Source organism: Aplidium turbinatum, chromosome 16, assembly GCF_918807975.1.
Source record: "Aplidium turbinatum chromosome 16, kaAplTurb1.1, whole genome shotgun sequence".
Taxonomy (NCBI): domain Eukaryota; kingdom Metazoa; phylum Chordata; class Ascidiacea; order Aplousobranchia; family Polyclinidae; genus Aplidium; species Aplidium turbinatum.
In genome coordinates, this window is record NC_137487.1 from 14,130,476 (window position 1) to 14,151,814 (window position 21,339).

General features: G+C 37.9%; 1 protein-coding gene across 1 annotated transcript in view; it reads left to right on the plus strand.

Annotated features, from left to right (window-relative positions):
• Positions 1-918: 918 nt before the first annotated feature.
• LOC145785245 (leucine-rich repeat serine/threonine-protein kinase 2-like) overlaps positions 919-21,339 on the plus strand; it is a 28,879-nt gene continuing 8,458 nt past the window's right edge. The window contains 31 exon segments of the mRNA XM_082596928.1: positions 919-996; positions 1,484-1,537; positions 4,011-4,156; positions 4,479-4,654; positions 5,021-5,096; positions 5,558-5,690; positions 6,072-6,183; positions 6,586-6,776; positions 7,533-7,680; positions 8,445-8,578; positions 8,931-9,033; positions 9,535-9,637; positions 11,226-11,280; positions 11,600-11,665; positions 11,767-11,971; positions 12,347-12,493; positions 12,635-12,772; positions 12,958-13,144; positions 13,722-13,873; positions 14,444-14,572; positions 14,930-15,154; positions 15,541-15,661; positions 16,108-16,372; positions 16,687-16,908; positions 17,301-17,476; positions 18,210-18,324; positions 18,672-18,867; positions 19,206-19,310; positions 19,782-19,942; positions 20,210-20,579; positions 20,977-21,170. Of these exon segments, the coding sequence (XP_082453054.1) occupies positions 920-996; positions 1,484-1,537; positions 4,011-4,156; positions 4,479-4,654; positions 5,021-5,096; positions 5,558-5,690; positions 6,072-6,183; positions 6,586-6,776; positions 7,533-7,680; positions 8,445-8,578; positions 8,931-9,033; positions 9,535-9,637; positions 11,226-11,280; positions 11,600-11,665; positions 11,767-11,971; positions 12,347-12,493; positions 12,635-12,772; positions 12,958-13,144; positions 13,722-13,873; positions 14,444-14,572; positions 14,930-15,154; positions 15,541-15,661; positions 16,108-16,372; positions 16,687-16,908; positions 17,301-17,476; positions 18,210-18,324; positions 18,672-18,867; positions 19,206-19,310; positions 19,782-19,942; positions 20,210-20,579; positions 20,977-21,170 (4,682 nt within the window). The 5' untranslated portion in view covers position 919.

Genomic DNA, 21,339 nt, shown 5'->3' on the forward strand with positions numbered 1-21,339 from the left:
TTGTTTTGAAACGCAATACGGAGAGCAAGAACCAATACCTAAAAAAAATGCAAACAATGATTTTATTATCGTTTTGTAGCGAGCCGGAGTCGGCCTTTTTTGAACTACTCTGAACACGCCAAAGTCCCCGTGACTCTCCAACTCCACACAGCCCTGCAATAAATTTCCACTTTCAAGCAATTCAACCAAGCGTGTCATGTGATCGATTTATGCCTGGGGGAAGCACCGCTAAGCAACCACTGTCCACTTCTTGACAACAAATGAAGCGATTTTCCAAGTTACATTTTTTAGGTATATTTTGTTTGAGGTTGTAAAATGTAAAATTACTGTACAATTCAATCTATTTCAGTTGAAGTTTGATGATACTGTAATTATTACAATATGCAATTGTGTGTCTATTTCCAGATTTTCCTAAATTTAGTAGATGTGAGTGCTTTGTATTTTTGATTGTTTCTACTTACGGTAATTGCTTTCTATAAATTTCTCATTTTTTTGTTTTTTATGGCTTGGGACACAAAAGTTGCCTCTCAATTCACATACAGGCCATGCAACACAACACAGTAGGCTGGTGGAAGCAGCAAAGGGACTGCCTCCATGTACAGTATGTTAGCTGCCCCCAATTATTTTGGATTGCCATTTAGTGTCTTGCTGAGATACAGTTGCATGCTCTGGAGCAGTTGCAAATCAATACCCTTTTAAAGGTTTTACAGATGCTTTCACTAGGCTAGTCAATTAAGCAGTCAAAAAATAACTTACTTGAAATTCTCTTTGTGCATCTGTTGAATTACGGTACCGTACAGTATTGTAACTACAAGTAGCCTAAAAATTATCATTTTTTTCTAGGCCAGCAGTTATGGTACAAAAAATAGGACAACTGATTTTTTATTGCAAAAACCCATAAAGTTTGTAAAAAAATATCATGGACAATTTATTGAAGATACTCTATAATGAATATGATTCTGTGAAGATTGTTCAGGCATGTCAGCTTGCTGTCAGGTTTGTAATTATAGATACGGTAGGCTACTATATACATATGGTAGGTTGGTGTATGCTCAGTGTATGGTATGGTATTTGATATCTCAAGCTGTTTTTTACTGCAAGTTTTATTCGTGTATTCTGATACGCATTAAAATAAGCAAGACAATAGGCAGTGTACAAAATCACCTCATGTATGGTCTATGTGTGTATTTGCAACCATCGAGGTAATGTTGAGAAGGAGCAATCTTCTGGCGTCAGCACTACCTGACTCAATTGACTGACAAAAGCAACGGTTAAGAAATATGTCGCGTGAATTAGTGGTGCGATACTGTGAGCCTAGCCCCATGGGTGAAACATGTGTCTATCGCTAAAATCGTGCTACTGCACTCGACTGCCGAGAAACAGTTTAACATTTTGCTTCAGAGTAAATAAACTGATGTGAGAACTTAAATACTCTAAATCACTTTTTAATGTTGTTAAAGTTCTAACTTTTCTTTATTTCTAGAGAAATGCAAAATAGACAAGGCATTCATGAAAATGCAACTGAGAAGTTCCACTGGTACGTTTGTGTTTTATATATATGTGGTTAGATTTCAAAATTCCTAACCAATGCCTCGTATGTTGACATATATGTCAAGCAGTTGTCAAGGGGCAACACTAAAAGGCAGAAATGCGGAAGCACGGAAATAAGCCAAAATAACTTTAGAATTAAAACAGTCATAGTATTTAATGATCTCACAATTGCTTCTAAATAATATCTTTTAATGATATTTCAACATAAGAAAATGTTCAGTATTGAGTTGTGGCTAAAAATCGCATTTCCGCCTTTTTCCTATTTCAATAAATTCCATTAAATTTCGAAATTTACTTCAATAACTGTGGAATTAAAACAGTCAAAGTATTTAATGACCTCACAATTGCTTCTAAACAATATCTTTCAATGATATGTCAACATAAAAGTAGGTTCGGTGGTGAGTTGTCGTTAAAAACGCATTTCCGCCTTTTTTCATGTTGCAACATTTCATTTTTTTATGATGAAGTTATTGCTATGTTAATCAATATGGACGCCAAGATCATATTTCCGCGTTTTCTACATCGGCATTAAATCGCTACTCCTGCGGGCAATACGCCATTTCACGCCCGGCTTAATTCCGCGTTCCGCATTTCCGCCTTTTAGTGTTGCCTGTTGTCAAGATGTTTAATTTTTAAACTCAACAATTCAATGCTTTGGTGAGATGGACATGCCAAAAGCGACTGGCAGACAGAGTATCTAGTGAAGAATAGAGAAGTCTTGTCAATTGTCATCCACAAAATAGAAGAGATTATACAGTGGAAGAGACTCTGTTGGTGCAACCATGTACAAATGGAAGAGGTATCTTGACCTAAGAAGGTTCAGTTGCTGAAAGTAGAAGGGCGTAATCCAATGAACAACCAAAGCAGAAGTGGTGCGATAACGTGTGAAGCAACCTGCGAAAAGGGAACCTTGTGGCAGTCAATGTTCAAAATAGGAGTACGTGGAAAGCCATCAAGCCGGTTTAAAATTTGCTGATGTCCAACTCTCACAATACGGTACTGGAAACAAAAGATGTAAAATCGTGCACTAACTAAAACAAATTTTCAAAATTTGGTATAAAAGTCAAAAGTTTGAGGTGCCATATCTCATACATTGTTAATCCAATTAAGGAAAACTTTAGATTTGGTTGTTTTTGCCTACACCCTACATGCATCGTTTGTATATACAAGTTTCTGCCAAATCAGAGATGGTGGTGGTTGAATTGATAAGGAATTATCCAGTGCATGAAGCTGCTTTTTTTGAAGGCTAAACTACATCGGTTGAACTAACGATTACGTAGGCCTACCTGATGGATGCAGGGAGCAAGTCTTTTAGGCGCAGACAGTTAGGCGCCGGTCAAATAGGTGCGCACACTGTGGCGTCTGGATATTTAGGTGCGGAGCACTGTGGCGCCCGTTCATTTAGGTACTATTTCTAGTAAAGTCTGCAGGTTGTATCAGCTTGGCAGGTAAGACAATGCTTTTCACACAAAATGTTGTATTGAACAAAAAAATATGTCGTGGCTTCTGTGAGTGAAGCTGCACCGGCAATGCTTTTCACACAAAATGTTATATTGAACAGAACAATATATTGTATTTTAATGTGCGTGTTTGGCATTTATTTGTTGTTAGTCCAGGTTTGCGTCGGCGAAAGCTTTATCAATAAATTATTCAAGTTTTCGAACATGACTGAGTTCACTTTTAGTTAAGTCAAATAATAACTACGCTAAACATCAGTAAAAAATATACCGTAGCCTATATTCAAGCGGGTGGTAGGCTTGGGTGAAGAGTATATAACTTAGTTTTCCGTCAAAATCGTGACTAGGTTTAATAACGAGCAAAGTAGCACCATTATTCTTGCAACTTGTAGCCAGGGTTCACATGCCCTATAGAAATGTATTCAAAGATAACAGATTAAGTAAAGTTCCATCTGGCTGCAACCTGTGTTCAGGATGAATAGCAAATGTCCTGTGGAGATGTGCTAATATCAAGAGTAGTAGAGCATTGTCTCGCACCTCATCTCCACACGCGCATTAACAAAACAACATATTTTTCTGTTCAATATAACATTTTGTGTGAAAAGCGTTGCCCTACCTGCCAAGCTGATACAATCTGCAGGCTTTACTAGGAATAGCATCTAAATGAACGGGCGCCACAGTGCTCTGCACCTAAATATCCAGACGCCACAGTGTGCACGCCTATTTGACCGGCACCTAACTGTCTGCGCCTAAAAGATGTGGACCCTGGATGCATGTCATTGTTGAGAAGCTTAAAGAAATCAGTTGCATTAATTGAAAAACTTGTAGAAGAAATGTACTTTACCTCTTGCGATATCTTGGTTTTGTTTATATTTTTGTCAATGTATCGATGTCATGCTTTGAATTCAAATTCAATGTTGAACATTTCACCAACAACATGATTTTCTTCTAGACTTCTCCATACCATAACTTAGCAAATTCACTGAGTTTCTACATTGACAGGATTGAATTAAATCATGCTGAAAGTTGTTTCATGATGGTATTTCTTTCAAACACAAAAAATTTGCAAGTTCTTCCACATGTTGTAGAGGTTTTGACTACTTTGATGGCGATTCATCCACCCACAAAAATTGAACTTGGTGAAAAAGGTATCAAGAAAACCAATTTTTTGTGGTTACAAGATGTGTATTGTGTATTGATCATTTAATTTTGATGTATTATAATATAGCTTTGCAGAAACTTTAAAGCAAACAATATCATAAGTTTGTTGTTGTCATAGTAATCTTTCTGATCTTTATTTATGTTCTGTCAAGTAGATACATTAAAGATTACTAGAACTACCCTGTATCATGACATAGTCTATAAGTCTACTATATTCTTAATCAAAACAAAACAGAAGCTTAGTTTTTTTTTACTTGTGGAGAGTGTATTATATTGTTTATTTGCTTTTTTGTTTCACTTATATTTCAGGACTGTTGTTTAATGTAATGGAATTATTTCAAATTTATCAATCTGATGTGACTTCTGACTTGGAGTATTTGAGGTGTGCCTATAAACTCTCCATTGCTTTATTGGAAAGTTGTTCTCAAAACTACAAGAGTTCCATGGAGTCTGGATTGATTAGTTTAATACATTATACTTTTGAAGTGAGTAGCCTACTAGCCTATCCTAAACGTATGCGTTGTAGTGCTGTACAACCTATTAGTAGTGACAGACTTCCCCCAAAATTTTTTATGCCTGCGGAGTGTGGATTTCTAAATGTTTCAAGAGTAACTTTGAGTGAAAACTTCACAAATTACTCTTAAATACATAAAAAAAACTAAAACGTTGGTTCTCTTTTTCTTCTTAAATGTTTGCGTTTACAACCCCTTAAAGCTTTTCACGGGCTTCTTGATAGGGGTGTATCCCTTATTAGAAGCAACTGGTATCTTTCTGGTTTTGTGTAACACAATCTTATGTGTTTTCGTCTTATTAATGGTACAACATGTTGAAATGATGTGTTTATTTAACAGTACTGCTGTGATATTAAGGAGATCATGACTTACTCTTTGCACTTGTTAGAAATACTCATCGTTGGTGATGACAAAGGTATGTGGTCACATGTTTGATTTTTCTTTTTCCTGTTAAGTAGTAGCGCTCGTGAAAATCACGCATCCAGTAGAATTTATGAATAGCCTACTGAGTACTGATACTTCAAAAGTCTTTCATATTTGTATTTTTATTGCTGAAACCTTGTTTCAATTTAGATGATGCAGAAGTTTCAAATCTGAAATCAAATTTACGCAACCAGTGCTTTGAGAATGAAGTGGACATGTTGCCTATGCCTGTCTGCATTTTGTTCACACTGAACCGTTTCCTTAAAGACTCACCCCAACTGCAACTACATGGCCTGATGTGTTTGGGTTCGATTGCAATCGTAGGTAATATATATGAGCCATACAGTTCCAATTATTGTTATTTTTGCACTCAATAATAATGCTGAAAAAGCAACGAATGTTCCTCATAATTATTTTGTAAAGCGATCATTTTTGAAAGATGTCTTTTCACAGACGGAGGCGCACAGCAACTGTGTGAAAATGGCATTCTGGACTCGGTAGTACATGCTTGCTCATACTACTCCGAGCATCCACTGATCCAGAAGCAGTGCTTTCTATTAGTCACAACTGTTGTGGAAACTGTTGGGTAATATTCTACTTTTGTGAAGTTTTATTGGCTTGACTGACAATAAGTTTATTCTAATTGTTCTAAATATCCTTGTGAATAACCGTAGGCTATGTATTTTTTCACCAAGGACACTTGATAACTGTTTACATTTAACTTTTATCTAAAGTTGTTATTAACACATATATACCGGTATGTGTTTTCGGTATTACTTAAAAATTTCATTCAAATTTAGTAAAAAATATTACATAGGCATTTGCAAGACATATCGTTTGGCTAGTTATTTTTGAAATGTTAATATTACGTTAGCCGCTTTAGCGGTTTTCTGTTGTCGATAATGTATAAAGAGACTTTTAGTAACTTTGAAATAAATAAACAACTTTATCAACACTCGCATTTCAGTTTCGAGCAACTTGCCTTCAAAGTAAATGACCTATTTCGCATCATATCTGCTGCAATGGCAAAGTCTTTAGAAGATAAAGATTTGATGAATGTTATCTGCGCAGCACTGAAGGTTTGTGTTTGTTTGTGTACCTTCCCATTGTTTGAAATATTTTGAATCCACTTTTATTTTGTGATGTTTAATGAATACTAGGCCTATTTCGCTTTCGTGATCCTTTATGTGTTCCGCTGTTCCGTCTGCTGAGAATCAACCGATATATATATATATTCAGAATCATGTCATATAATATAGTTCTTCATTGCATGTGTATGATAATGAAGAAGTGAGCAAACTGAGCATGTTACTACATTTTGTTGTTTAATAATGCACAGTTTCGTGAAAAATTTTTTTTCTCTGTATGCATGCGTTTGTGATATGTGCAAGCGTACATGGATTTGGTTTATGTTGGATTGTTGGTTTGTTACAATGATTGTTTGATTTTTTTCTGCTATCCTTGCATGGGTGCTGTTACAGACTCTTCTTCTTCATGGGATCGATCTGGAGTCTTCCTTGCTTGATAACAGCATTCCCAACGTTGTATTCCACGCGTTGAGTTGCATGCATGACGCTTCTATGACTTCTTCACTGCACTGCCACACATCTGTCTACTCGGTTTTGACGGAATGCTTTTTCTTGATGTTGTCGAATACAGAGAATGATGTCAGGTTCTTAATGCTTGCTGGAATGTTTTCATCATAATAGTTTGACCGCTTGGGCGCTCAGCCAATACGAGTGCAAAGAATAGAGTTTAGAATACAGAAACTGCATTCATAGGCCAACAAAGACTTTGAAAACTAAACTGTTCATAGCAGCGCTGTGGAGTCGGGCGAAAAATATACGACTTCGACTTCTCGGTTTATAACTGGCTGACTCCGGCTTCAGTGTTGCCATATTTTTAGGGTTGCCAGATTTTATTTTATATGTTTGTCCTTTTTTATTTTTTTTGAAAATACAGTTTCACTTTAGTTGCGATCTATATCGAAACATTAACTTTCACAAAAACTGACAAGAACAAACTTTTCTATTTTCTGGTAAAGTCTTAAAGCGCTGTACAGATGTTCAATAAATAATGTTTTGAAAAAAGATTGCAAACAAAAAAAATATTGTTTATCGTTTTGTTTTGTATCAAGCCGGAGTCGGCCTGTTTTTTTTTGTTGACAAAACGAAATTGTTCTAGAATTTTGAAGCGCTTTTCTTTATAAGCCGTTGATTTATCTGCTCTAGTAGCTATTTGTTTTTGTGATCTATCATCATCTCAAATAGCCCTTTAATAACATAGCCTACAGAAAAATTCTTTTGCAAAAACATATAGGCTACTTATTTTTTAACTGCGGCCGTATTTTCTCTTTATTTAAAACATAAGTCACGTTTGTGCATAGTGACTGTAAACGCCACTGTGGTTAATCTTCGCAAATCTTCAGGAATGAACTTATGCTGGCAGCTTGCGATGGCAGCGAAGTGGGCTTGGCTGTCTGCTTGTTATACTTTGGCTTCAACATAAACTTTACGTTTCCGACAACAGACGCTACGTTTTTGAGCGCGGCTTGCAGAAAGCAAGAAGAAACAATGGTGAGGTGATTTTGACATTGACGCAACCCTAGTTTATTTCCCCAGTAGTGCTTTTCCCACTGAGATATGTTCACAATATGTCCCTATTTCGTGGCTACTCACACAGCTAAAAAGATAAAGGTGGTACCATACTTAATTCAAGTATCGGGTATGAGAAGATAAGGTTCTCAATGTACTAAGCCTTCAGCACTAAAGAGATTAGGGTGGCCAGTTCCTTTCTCTCGGCCGCCTTTCCTGCAGAAATTGTGCCCACCCAATTTATTATACCCTGGGAAAAGGTGAGCGGTGTTTTCAACAACCAGCTGAAGTGGGGAGTCGAACCAGGTGTGCATAACTGGAAAGCCTACGCCTTCTCCGTTGCACCATCCCACAGCTACTACACCAATAAATGTATTGTACTTACCAATTTTTATTTAACTTAATCGACATACGAGCGCTGTCTGCGACTTCTGTCGTGGTTGCTCCAGGTGCGCAGCAGCATCAGTCCTTTTTACAGCGCATCAGTCCTTACTCCTTTTTACATTGATTTCTCGTTTGCAGATGTTGAATCAATATAAAAAAGGACTGATTCGCTAGCTGGGTAAGAAATCCCGCGAAAATCTAGTCTGAAAGTGTCACGAAGTATATGCTTAGCTTGGTAGTAATTTTAGCTTTGATTTTCTATTATGTATTTTTTTATACTAAGCTGGTAAAATAACTCAACTAAGCTGTAAATCTAATGTCATACTAAAATGCATGTCTCGTGATATTTTTGTTTTTCTTAGGTGAAGCAGATAGTTGGCCTTGTGTCATGTTTTCAGCATATTGGTTTGTGGAAATCACGAATAGAAAAAGTTTCACAATGCTTGAGAATATCCTGCAGCAATCAAGATCACCATATCACTGCAGCTTTGTTATGGTAAAGACGAAACGTTTGCAAAAGTTGTTTAAGAAGTATGATATAAGGCTGAAAACCAGCTTAGCTACATGAGAATGAACATATTTGTGGAAAAATTTCTAAAAAATAATGTGGTTGTCACCTATCAGAGAGATCAGAGAACCATTTTAATTTCTTGCCTACGATCTTTAGGAAGTGGCCAACGAAGTAGGGTTTATAATATGATATCATAACCAAGTCACGTTCAAGTCTAATCAAGTCTCGTCCGTTAAAAAAAGACAACTTTATTTATTTGTCAATTTTTTGTAGTTAGCTTTATTTGGACCAATTACATATTGTACGTTGTATAAATCGGCATTTTGCTCCTTCAAAGGTATCTCGTCGACCGTGACTTGAATGGCATTGCGGAGTGGAGCAAACTTGGTTTGTCCAGACTGAAGACCGACTGGTTGGAAATGGCATTCATTGTCAGGAATGTAAATATTAAAAAGAATACAAAAGTGCATTGCATTGAAATTATAGGATCGATCACCACCATCGGGAGCATAGCTCGTTACTAATGAGATCTTCGGGCCCTAAATCAAGAAGCTTCTAAGAAAAGCGCTCTTTATTCAAAGAATATGAGGTGTTTTCTTCAAGTTTCTGGCCCCTTAGAAAGGTTTCGGACCTCTAAAGTCATTCTGGATCCAAACGTTTCCTCGGAATCCGCCTGTAAATGCCGCCGTCGATCACTGCCTAAGCATAAGAGTGGCGTGGATAGTTATTCAGAAATACATTCTTTTACGCGGCTTCTTCGAATGGCCGATTCTTTGTAACCATTAATGATCGTCAAACTATATCTCCTAAATAAAGGTAGTCTGTATGTGGATATGCACACCACGACGTTTATTTATTAACAATATATTATGGATTTTACCGATGTTAAGAAAAGTTAGCCTACTTATATTAAAATTTCAAACTTCTATGTCAATTTTTAGCAGCCAGAGACAAAAGACAAAAAGAATTTGCAACTTCTTCATAAAACAAAGTGGTTTCAACTTGGATCGGATATTTTAGCGCATGCTGACGGCTTGACAACAGGTGAGAGACTGGTCTACGCCATGGACTTCTTAATAGGGTCTACGCTTTGAAGGTGTTGGTGGAAGTAATCAGCTTACGCGTCAGGATTGTTTTGTAGAAAACATTAGCCCTTTGATTACCGGTGTATCTTTCCCCAGACAGCAAAGCAACCGTCTTTTTTTTACATTGATTCAGCGTCCGCAGACGCTGAATCAATATAAAAAGACAGTTGATTTGTTATCTGGGATTACAAGTGCTTTCATTTTCCATACAGCAAAGTTGGTCATTTTATGTTGTTTCAATATATTCATACGTAACTTGCACCGAGGTCAATGGTATTGATGTGTTTGTTAGCATTATTGCTCAAGCTTCCACGACTGCCACAAAAAGCGGAAGTAACTTATGTAACACAAATGCAATCACATCCAACTTGCAGCATAATGTAAAAGTTTGTAGAAATTGACATCGTGTCGTACTTTATATCAACATGGCTCAATGGAAACATTTAGTCACTTTCATCACCAGAAGTTTTTTTAAAATTAATGTAGGCTACTCCTTGTATTTTATTCAAACGTGACAAGATCTTGTTTAAAAGCCACATAGTCGATTTCTCAAAACAAATTCAATGTGTACAACATCTGGAAATAGAAAAGCAGCTGTTTGTACAATTACTTCGGTTGAAGTAACGTACAAAAAACATTAAACTACATTTATTTGCTGTATTTCTTAAAACTCACGCAATGTATTGCTTGCTTTGAAGAATGGTGATCGGCTAACAAATCAGTTCCTTTTGACTTAGTTCAACGTCTGCAAACGTTAGATTAATGTAAAAAATTGATAATTTGGTGTCTATGTATGCACGAAGTAAACTTGTGCATAAAACAAACAATCATCACCATCTGGTGATTGCGGACAGAAGCCAGGCATTGTGCATTGTCTTACATGTCCTGATATTACTGGGGTGCATGGGCAATGTCACTTTTACTGCAGGGGTTTTCAAACTTTTTACCCCCAGGGCCGTTGAATAGCTTGTTGATGTGTCGCGAGGTGCATAGGTAACTCAAAACTGAGCGTGTTAGCTGCAACGGTAATTAATTTGCGACAAAACAGTAAATACGTCGGATAGTTTCAAGACGCTTAAAGTTCATATTGCAAGTGGATTGGCATTATTTACTGCCTACACTCTTTGTTTTAAATATTATTGCAAAGAAAACACAACCAAAATGAAGAAAATCATTATGCTTTAATTATGCATTAAGCTTTAATCGCAATTTTAGTAAGTTTTTTTTATGAACCGTTGTTTGGAAATCGTTGGTTTACCGCTGTGGAGTAAATGGATGGTAATTGCTGGACAACAGCTGGTGCAAAACATTTCTGTAGTTTCTATTAGGTTTATTTTATATGCAGCGAAAGGTTAAGCTGTGTAGAAAATTGTCTGGTAAAATAGAATCGAAATTTCGTGTCATCAACGGAAACTTGTGCAGTGTTTGCTTAGTGTGAATTAAATCTTGCCTTCTTGGCCTGTTTAGTGAAACCTCAGGCCCAGGGTTGTTGTTGAAATTTACTAATAATATCTTTACTTTATTAATACAATGGCTCCTTGTTACAGACTTACTCAGAAAAAAGTTTTCGCTGCTTGGGAGCTCAAATCAAACTGAGAAAACGTATGTTGACTGACACTTTTTTGCTGCTTTAAGTCTTGTCTTAGTGTTAGCGTTGTTAAAAAGAATAAATTTATATGACATTGCAGAAGAAGTGTATTTCTAATAGCTATTCATAGTAATATTGTTTCGTTGCATCGGTATCTTGTTTGCTACATTTTTGCATTTGGAACTGGTTTCTGATTTGACGAAGATTGGAAGACTTTAAGTCTGCATACTCAGATGTTCTTGCCGAACTATGCATGTGAAAGCAATCAACCATTTTCCTCGCATGTTGAGAAGAAGAAAAATAAATCAACTGGTAATTTTCCTTGTGTTTCAGTTGTCCCTTGCAAGAGCTACAAAAGCTCTTTGATCACTCCAAGTTATCAACGGCTGCTGAAAGTAGGTAAGTTTCTGTCAAGTCTTTTCGTTTCAAACCTGTTCAAAAAATAATACGAAACATGATATTTTCTTGTTGGTTATTGCTTCCTCCACTGTTGATTTCAGCGAGAATGAAGACGAGACCGGCGAGATGAAGATAAGTGAGTTTGCCTGCCCCCACTGCTCCCCCATCACTGCCTTCAGGGACATGCTAAAGATCTCTTTTGATGAAGAAACGCTGCTAGAAGAAAGCATTCATAAAGATCTCGTTGTGCAATGCACCTGTCATGTACAATTCCCACCAATTTATCTCTCTGCCGTTCCAGTCACGGTAGGGAAGTGCACGTAGTTGATTACAGTTGAACAAACTGTAGAAAAATATCTCTCGTTTCGACCTCGAGTTCGATGCCCGCCTTGTCGTGTTTTCTATTTTTTTTTCCTGAGCTTTGCATAACAACTTAGTAAGAACTGTCGATATTTACAAACGGAGTATTTTGGACACCGATTAGTGATGCCACCACCGTACTTACGTAAAGTTAACAATATCCAGTTTAGTCGCTGACAGCAAAACCTGTCATTTTTACATTGATTCAACGTCTGCCGTTGAATCAATGTAAAAGTGACAGATTTTATTGTCTGGGTTAGCATTCACTGGTTGCTGTGGTATAACAGTTGCGCCCGCAGTTCATCAATAATCTTGTTGCAGGCCATTCACCTCTCCCATAACGATCTAACATCCATCAACGCTTTTGCTGACCTAACACGAACCACCAAAGAACGGTTATCCTGTTCTGTGAAGCAAATTAATTTATTTGACAACAAACTAACCGACTTTCCAAGCTCTGTGGCTCAGGTAGGCTACCGTTATGTTGTGTTTAATTTCACAAATGTTCAAGATTTAAGGATTGAATTATAAAATTACCAGTTTTAATTAACTTGCTCTTGTCAATAGCAGTTTAAATAGTGTGCTGATGTTTTCTGTGACTGTATCTAGGTATTTCATGCATTGGTTGAATTGAATTTATCGAAAAACCAGCTGATCACCTTCCCGTTCCACGTCCTCAAACACTGCCCCAACCTGGAAACATTAGACTTGGCAGACAATATGATTCAAGATTGCTCTCCGTTCACAGTGAGTCTTTCTGGTGGTTAGAAAATAAACTGAACACATTTTTGCAAGTCGTTTGTGACTCTGGAGGTTAAATCTTTGCTAAATCTTTTTGTGTTCTTTGGCGCTGTATGAGTTGGCCGAGAAAACCAACACATTACGAAATGTGTATCATTTTTATGTTTGTAATGAAAAAAAATTTGCATCAGCTAGTTGGGGAACGTGCTGCATCCAACAAGAAAAGCAAGATTTCTGAAAACTATCAGCACAACTTGAAGTCACTGAAACTGACGAGCAACAGTTTAGTCGAGTTTCCGTCATGGATCTTTCGTATGTTTCCCAAGCTGACCAAATTGGAATTACGAAAAAACTTGATCAACTCTCTACTCGATGAAGGTTTTTATCCGAATAATTTCTATCTTATAGTTCATTTGCAAACGACACCGTGACAGCGTGTATTTTAGGGTCTGCTACTATTCGGTGAGTCCGATTCGGAGAGTCCGATTCGGTGAGTCTGATTCGGTGAATTCCTAACCTCTAACCCCTAACTCCTAACCCCTAACCCTAAAACGGCAATGATAATTAGGCTACGGTACCCGATAATTTAAAAAAAAAATTGAAAAAATCCCCCGTTAAGGGATCGGACTCACCGAATCGGACTCACCGAAACGGGCCATTCCGTGTAGTTTACAACATAAGCGAGTTAATACTTTTAGGATTTTGAAATGTAAACTACTGTACATGTGATTTAATGTAATATTGTCACAACATATGTTTATTATCGGTAAGATTGCACGATAACAGGACGACGAAGTGCAGAAATTGTGCATAAGTTATGTACCTAGAAAATCTATTTTTACAACTTTTGTAAACGTTGAATCAATGCAAAAAAGAACTTATGTATCCTGGCTGGGTAAGTGAGAAAAGGCAAAACCATACTGAGTCAAATGCACAACAATTGTTTCAATCTTAGATGTGTTTGGGAAGACGAGTTCCCCGGAGAAATATGAGCAGCAAACTATGTCTCATTTGGAGCATTTTGACATAAGTTGGAACCACATCAATAAATTTTCTTCATCTTGCTTGCTCCGCTGGCTGAACATGCAGCATCTGAACTTATCTCAGGTAAATGAGTGCAAAATTACTTGTTCTTACCATGATTCAACATCTGCACGCGATTCAGCTGCAGAATCCTGCTTTGCATAAAAGAAACGTCTTTCAAATGTACCGAAACAGCATTTGTATGATACGTGATGCTAATAAAACATTTATTGTCCAACCTCCTATCTAAGGCCTATAATTTGGGTCCGGTACCGATAAGATCCTGAGACTCCAAATATAACTTCTAAGAAAAGCGTAGTATATCCAAACAATACCCAAACAGTGGTTTCTTCAAGTGCTCAGGCCCTTTGGAAAAATTTGGGCCCTTGAAATGACCTCAGACCTGGGTCAAAAAGTACCCCTGGACCCCCTATTCCAATGGGTTGATTGTTTCGATGCTTTGTCGTAATACCTCAAAAATGGCCAGTTTATTAATTGAAGATCGCAAAATTTCATTCTTCTTCTTGCGTTTGAGGCCGCCACGGATCACGTTGTTACATCCAGGCGCAGAAGCCAATGGATTGTGTATTCATCCATTGGCTTCGGCGCCTGGATGTAACAAGCAAAATTTCATTGAGATTTCTTTTCGTTTAGAACGAGCTTGGGCGCATTGAACCTTCAGACTTCAAGCAATTATCTGCATCCAGACTGACCTATCTCGACTTGAGCAACAACAAACTTGATGAGCTACCTGTCTTTGTGGCATACTTACCGAAACTGCAGGTATGTTACGGTTTCTTCAATTCATTCACTTTTGTATTTTTTAATATTAGCGTTAGTTTAACGTTATTGAGCATTGATAGCCAACGGAATTTATTTTTTATTGTTCGCATCCATCAAGATCAGTTCATCCCCTTTAAACGTATCAATGCTCTGTTACATGTAGGGCTTTTAAAGTTTCCATACAAAATTCTGTTCGAGATAAACTGTCTTGCGACTCATATAATTGCAGTTAACTTTAACGATCGAAGGAAACTATCAACAAAAAGCCTTGGAAATTCTAGATATAGAATTGATGGTGCTTTTTATTTTCACGATCACATTTGAGCTTTAACTTTCAGTGGGTTTGTTCATCCTCAGACTTTGCTTTTGTCCAACAACGTGCTATCCGGCGTTCAACCTTCGAAGCAGTGGACGTGCAAGGCTATGAAGCAGCTGGACATTTCCTTTAATAACATTACTGACGTTTCTGCGTTGATGGACATGCTTGCTAGGCGGTGGCCGTCGACACTGAAAACCTTAAATTTATCGAACAATAATATTCAGCTACTTCCATCAGTTGTAGGAGAGCTAAGGGCTTTGGAGGTAAGGAAAGTTACATCACCTTCTGTACGATTATTTTTGTTTTTCCTTGCCATACTTCTTATGTTTTTTGGTCGCAGTTTTGTCATGGCGCGCTTAAAGATTGTTGGCTGGTACATTCACCTGGTTATTATGATACTATTTAATGGCGCTATCGGAAAGGACATATCAGCAAAAGTTTTAAGCTAAAAAATTTGGGGTTGTTTATACTGTTGGCCTACTTAACCATGTTTTTATTTCTACACGAAAATTTTGAATTGATTTTGTTTGTTAGATTATAGTTGTGTGAAGTCAAAACCTCACCTTGCCACCATTTGTTCAAGCAGCTTAAATGTTTGTCATCGTGAAATTGTATCATGACGTCATCGAAGTGCCTTCTTCCTTTTAAGGTCTTGGACATTAGTCGAAACTGTTTGCGAGTTTTGCCTGACGAGCTTGGCCGTCTCTCCAATCTGACGTCATTTCTGATTAAAGAGAACCAGCTCAGCTTGGGAGAATCGATCATTAATGGTAAAATTTCTAAAGAACTCTATTCGTCTAAATATGATGTGCAGGGAGATTTCTTGCTCAAAACCACTTTAAGGAGTCAAAGCCGAAGTTGCGCGATCATGAAGCAGAACCAGGGATTTTGGTTGCTTGGTCGAGTGGTGAGAAAGGTTGATCCACACTCGAAGGGACAATGGTTCGACACCCGTCTAGCACATGTCGCTTAGTAATAGTTAATATCAATTCGGACGGTCGAATCAAGATTAACTTCCTTGCCTTTCTGTGCACTTAATCCATCAGGCGTTATTTGAGATACCAGGAACGATTAAACAATGTAGAGGTTCGAATAAGCCAGAAAAACACATTTTCTTAATCAACAGGTTCTGTTCTTAGCTAATGATTAATAGCTGTAGTTGAAAAGGAACTAATAAATTCATGTGTTTTTATAGTACTCTTGTTGTTTTGGCCAGGGAGAGCGCAGGAGATACGGCAGTTTCTGTACGCTCGGTTGAAGAAATCTGTCCCACAAAATCGTGTTAAACTTATGCTTGTTGGGGATCCCCAAGCGGGTAAAACAACTTTGCTCAAGGCGCTCCAGAAATCGCCACGAAGGTCTCGAACATTTTCTGGAAGTTCGATGTTTCTAAGTGGAATCGATAATAAATCTCACCAGCCAACTACTTTGGCAACAGTTGGCGTTGACGTCGTTGAAGTCAATCTGAAGCAAGGTGACAAGTAAGTGACGCAAGATCATCGAAGCCTTGATGTTTTCAATACTCTCAACCGCTGTAACGTAAAACTAGACCTTTTATTTGCCTATAGGTTGCGCTCACTCTTAAAATATCGGATAAGTAATGTAATATACACTTTCAATCTAATAAAGTAATGCATGTATTTTCCAAGCTATTAGTTTCAAGATATAAAAGGCTTGTCACGACCCTCTCATGCCATTCATACCTTGTAGTGTTACCATGTAACACATTCTTATGATTAATCTGTCAGTGGACCATATGATTTTTCTTCATGGATTTTCTTTTCTTCTGTTGCAGGGTGCTGCAGCTAAGCGTGTGGGATTTTGCGGGTCAGGAGGACTTCTACGCTACTCACCCCTGCTTCATGTCTGAACGTGCCATGTACATCGCTTTGTATGATGCTTCACAGGGGCCGCAGCAACTTCAAACCTTGAAGCCCTGGCTCACTGCAATACACGCCCGAGCTACCCACTGCCCAGTTCTTATCATCGGTTCTCATGCTGATCTTCTGCCAAGGTAGTTGTTGTCAAAAGCAAATTTCATCAAAAACCAGTCAAACCAACGTTAAAATATCCATTCTTAGACAGTTTAATCCCAGCTCGGAAGTTTTAATCTCGAAATTCCAGAGCGTCTCACCAACATAGCTGCATCTACAGTAAATGAAAGGATAGCTTAATTTTTGTCGCTTCGTTACAATTATAGATATTGTGAAAGGCTTGCTGGTTGTAATGTTGTAATGGTTGACCGACATGCTTCGACTGTTATGTTAAGTTCGAGTTTCCAATGCGTTGTTATCAGCGAGATAAATCGACGTCCGACATTGCACCACTGCTTAGTATCTTGATATAACTGTCTAACTTGAAAGAACATGAAAATTATTATAATCGACTCCATCCGACTTCTGTGCTCAGAAATAAAGAAGAAATCACTGCTTTGTTGAAAAAAGAACTTTTAAAAATGTCGCGGCATAAGTGGTTCCCAAGAGGAGGCTTCAAAGGCAACTCTGTCAACCACGAGCTTGTAGACGTCAGAGAAGCCTCACATGCCATCACGAATTTGAAGAGCGTGGTATTCAACATCATGTCAGGTGAATACGGATCACGAATTGAGAAGATCGAATCTTACGTAATCCGGCAACGAAACTTGTCGTTGATAGCTTAACTTTTATTCGGTAGGGTGGACACAACTCGTATTGAAATATTTTCAAATTATCTTTTGATTCTAAGTAACAATTGGTAATCATGCTTGTTCCGGTGGCTCATTTACCTTACGCGCTGAATCAGATCTGCTTGTCGGCTCTATGTAAAATTTATTGTTGTGCTCACGCCTGGCTTAATTTTTTGTTAGCGCCTTCACCTGCGGAAAAAGCGCTTTCTCAAAAGACAGGCAACACTCCTTCGTTTTCTTCAGTTCAGTGTTATGTTGGATCCGGTCCGGATAGCTGTGACTTAAATTCTGCACTCTGTTTTAGTGTTCTATGTAAAAATCTAATTTTAATCCTAGTTTGGTAGAGAAAACAAAAATAAACAAGTTGGTGATGGTCTGAAGTCTCCTAGGACAGGATAGGGAGACTTACTGGACAAGCACCTTGAACGCAGCAAGTGTCTTTCAACAGCCTTGAGGGAAGCTTCCATGCTTGGAATTTTTTACCGTAGTTACCGAGAAAGGAGACCAGCAATTTTTATGTGCTCTGCCTTCCAATACATGATGTATGACGATAATGTTTATACTCTTTATTAGCCTCCTCTGTAGGAAAATTATACTTGCAAAAATGCTGCTACACGTCTTTATAAATATTCAACAAAGTCTTTATATCGCAGACGCTGTTGTGCACGGGCAGCCACTAGTGGGCGGTATGGTTCCATACAGCTACGTAAAACTCACAGAGTTACTGAGGCATGAAGCAACCAAGCGATCAGAATTCCCTGTGATTAGGTCAGAAGGTGGTATTGGTAGTGATGTAATAATTCTACACTATTTCCTATCAAGCTATGTGGACGTGCGGAAAGTAAAAACTTTCTTCCTGTTCATGTAGCCTACATCCATTGATAATTCAATATCTTCCCGTGCATTTAAGACGTCATTTTCTTTTCTATGTGGTTTATGGTAAGAACATGTAAGTTTCGCTTTTAGTCGTGAGATGCATGACTCGGCAACACTGGACAAAGTTTCGCTGCATGCAACTTAGGATGCTGCGACTCAATTCCTTTTCAATGAGATCTGTTCTGCACAAACGAATGTTACAGGTTCAAATAGAGTACAGCAATCATTTTCTTTTTTAGTTTCAATGAGCTGGCTTCCCTAGTCCGCTCCGATGATGACGTACAGCGGCCGCAATTCGACAGTGGATCCGAGCTGATGATGGCTGTCAAATACTTGCATCAGATTGGCGTCTTGTTGCACTTCGATGATCCACGTTCTCGACTGCGCGACTGCTTTTTTATCAAACCTGCCTGGCTTTGTAAGCTGCTTGCTCAGGTACTTTCTAGTCCAGCCAGCAAATATGGCCTTTTTTAAGATCTTCACATTACAAAAACCAGCTTTCGGTGCCTGGAAGATTTTAAACATTCCTATTTCGTATGAAAGTGTTTTGTATTTATGCAGATTGAAGAGTTGTGTTTTATGGAACTATGTCAAACATAGAACCAGTAACATGTTCAAAGGGCGAGAGCGCGTTAAATATTCAAAGTTTTTGCACTTACAAAAGTTTTTTTTTGTAACATATTCACTCATGTTGCCATATTCGCTCATGTCGAGGTGTAAGCAGGTTGAAGAAATGTTTTTATGGAAAATATTGAACTGTTTATTTGCAACAGGTTGTTACTATGAGCGACGACAGTTCGTATAAGGTCAACCCTTACATCAACAAAGAAGGAATTTTAAGTAAAACTAAGTTTGCCGAAAACTTTGTTCTTGATAAGGTAAGTGTCTTTTTGTACCATCTTTTCACTAAGTTTGAAGCGGAGGTGTTTATCTCCCATCTGCCACCATTTGCGACATTGAAACTCTGTTTTCCCGGCCGCATATAAAATGGTCAATTCGCAATGCAACAACTTTTTAAAAGGTTTTCTACAAACTTCCTTTATCAAGAAACCTCAAATTGCTTCAAAAAATAACTTCACTAATCTTATTTGTAAGTCAAGATAAGATATTTTCTGGTATAGCAGAGAAGCCAAAAGCGAGTGTAGCTTTGCATCTGCTAACCTATAACCCTTTTCACGTTGTGTCGTTCATGCTTGATACTGGCGTGTTTACAAACTTAACTTTGCTCAGTCGTGTTTCTATAATTTGCAATTCAAAGAATTACATTGTATTAACGTTACTTTTTACAATTTGTGAATTAATACTTTGTACAATTTTAATCAAATCGTAATTTTTTTTAGTCAAACAAGTCCCTACCCAATCAATTCCTTCCTCATTTGTTCCGTCTTCTTGAAAACTTTGAAGTTGTTCTCTGGCAAGGGGGAGACCTCTATCTGGTCCCCTCCAAACTACCCACCACTAAACCCGACATACAACTTCCGGTGACCACCCCTGACAATTTAATAATAAGGTGAGCAAACCCTGCTACGATTTGTCAGCGCTTTGCGTTGTTAATATCATCCCGTTTAAAGATCATGTATGTAATATTTTGGTATTAATGTGAGTTCTTCTTCTCAAAGTTCTTCTACTTCTCAAAGACCTTTTTTCCACTTTTTTACATATTGTTGTAATAAGGTTGAAAAAAGAATGTATTGTTGTACATATTTAATTTCCGTCTTTCTCAGCAGAAGATCATTAGGCCTACCTTGAAGCGTTTCAACTATATTTTTATTTATAGGTATTTTTCAATGGTGTACATCCCCATGGGTCTCTGGCCTCGCTTGTCTGCCAGGCTGCTTGCTTTCTCGAACAAGCTTCTTCACGGTTACGCTGCGTCCTTTTCCTGGGACTCGGTAGCTCCTATAGTGACCAAAACATGGAGCAAAGGAATGTACTTTGAATGGAAGAGCACGGAAAGAAACGAAATTCCCTTTGTCCTGGTGCAGTCTGGTTCAAAGGAATACGACTGTGCCCTCAAAAGGAGGTTTGATCATGGAACATCAGCCAGGGGTTCGAATCCTGGCGAGTACGAGGCAGTAGAGTGGGATATTTGGCACAAACACGACGCTGGTCTTGAGGTTATTGTTCCCAGAACTTCGTCTGGACAGGTTAGGTCGTGAGTTTAACAGATTTAAGTTCCATCGCAATTTTTACAGTAAATTAAACCATGGCATTGTTTGTGGTTGAAAATCAAAAGCGAATAACTTAGCCATATCCTGTGTGAAATCTTCCATACGTGCTGCTAGCCAGTCATCTGGAGTCGGGCCTACGAGTGTAGAAATGTCCCATAAAGTTTGTACGTTGAAAAACAAAACTCGATGATGATGGTAAATATATTATTTGTGTCGTTTTAAAATTGCGATTTTCGAACACAAGCATTTTTGTTATTCTCATTGCATCATATTGATTGAAAATTACATTACTCATTCAATCATTTCTTTCATCTTATCTGTATATAAAAACCTAAACGCTTTCTTCACTGAATTGTATCGTCAACCCTTCCAGGTTCTCTTAGCTCAGCTGGTTGATCACGTCACAAATCTAATAGAAGAATGGTACCCTGGTCTGTTGAACGTGGACATGCGGGGACGGTCATTCTTCCAACAATATTCACCTTGTTTTATTTGTTGTGCTGCTGGTGAAGCGTCATCGTGTGACGTCACTTCGTTTTGCATCAGTGATTTGGCGGAGAGCGTTTTGTAAGTATAGAAAAAATCATACGAGTTGCATCTATGCGTTTTCATGATTGGTTTTGTTACAAGGTTAAAAAATGCGCAACAAGCAGCAAGAATACAAAATTTCCGATTTGACCTTCTGTGGACTTGAGCCTTTTCGCGTAGCTTATTTAAAAAAAGCAATGTGACTGTA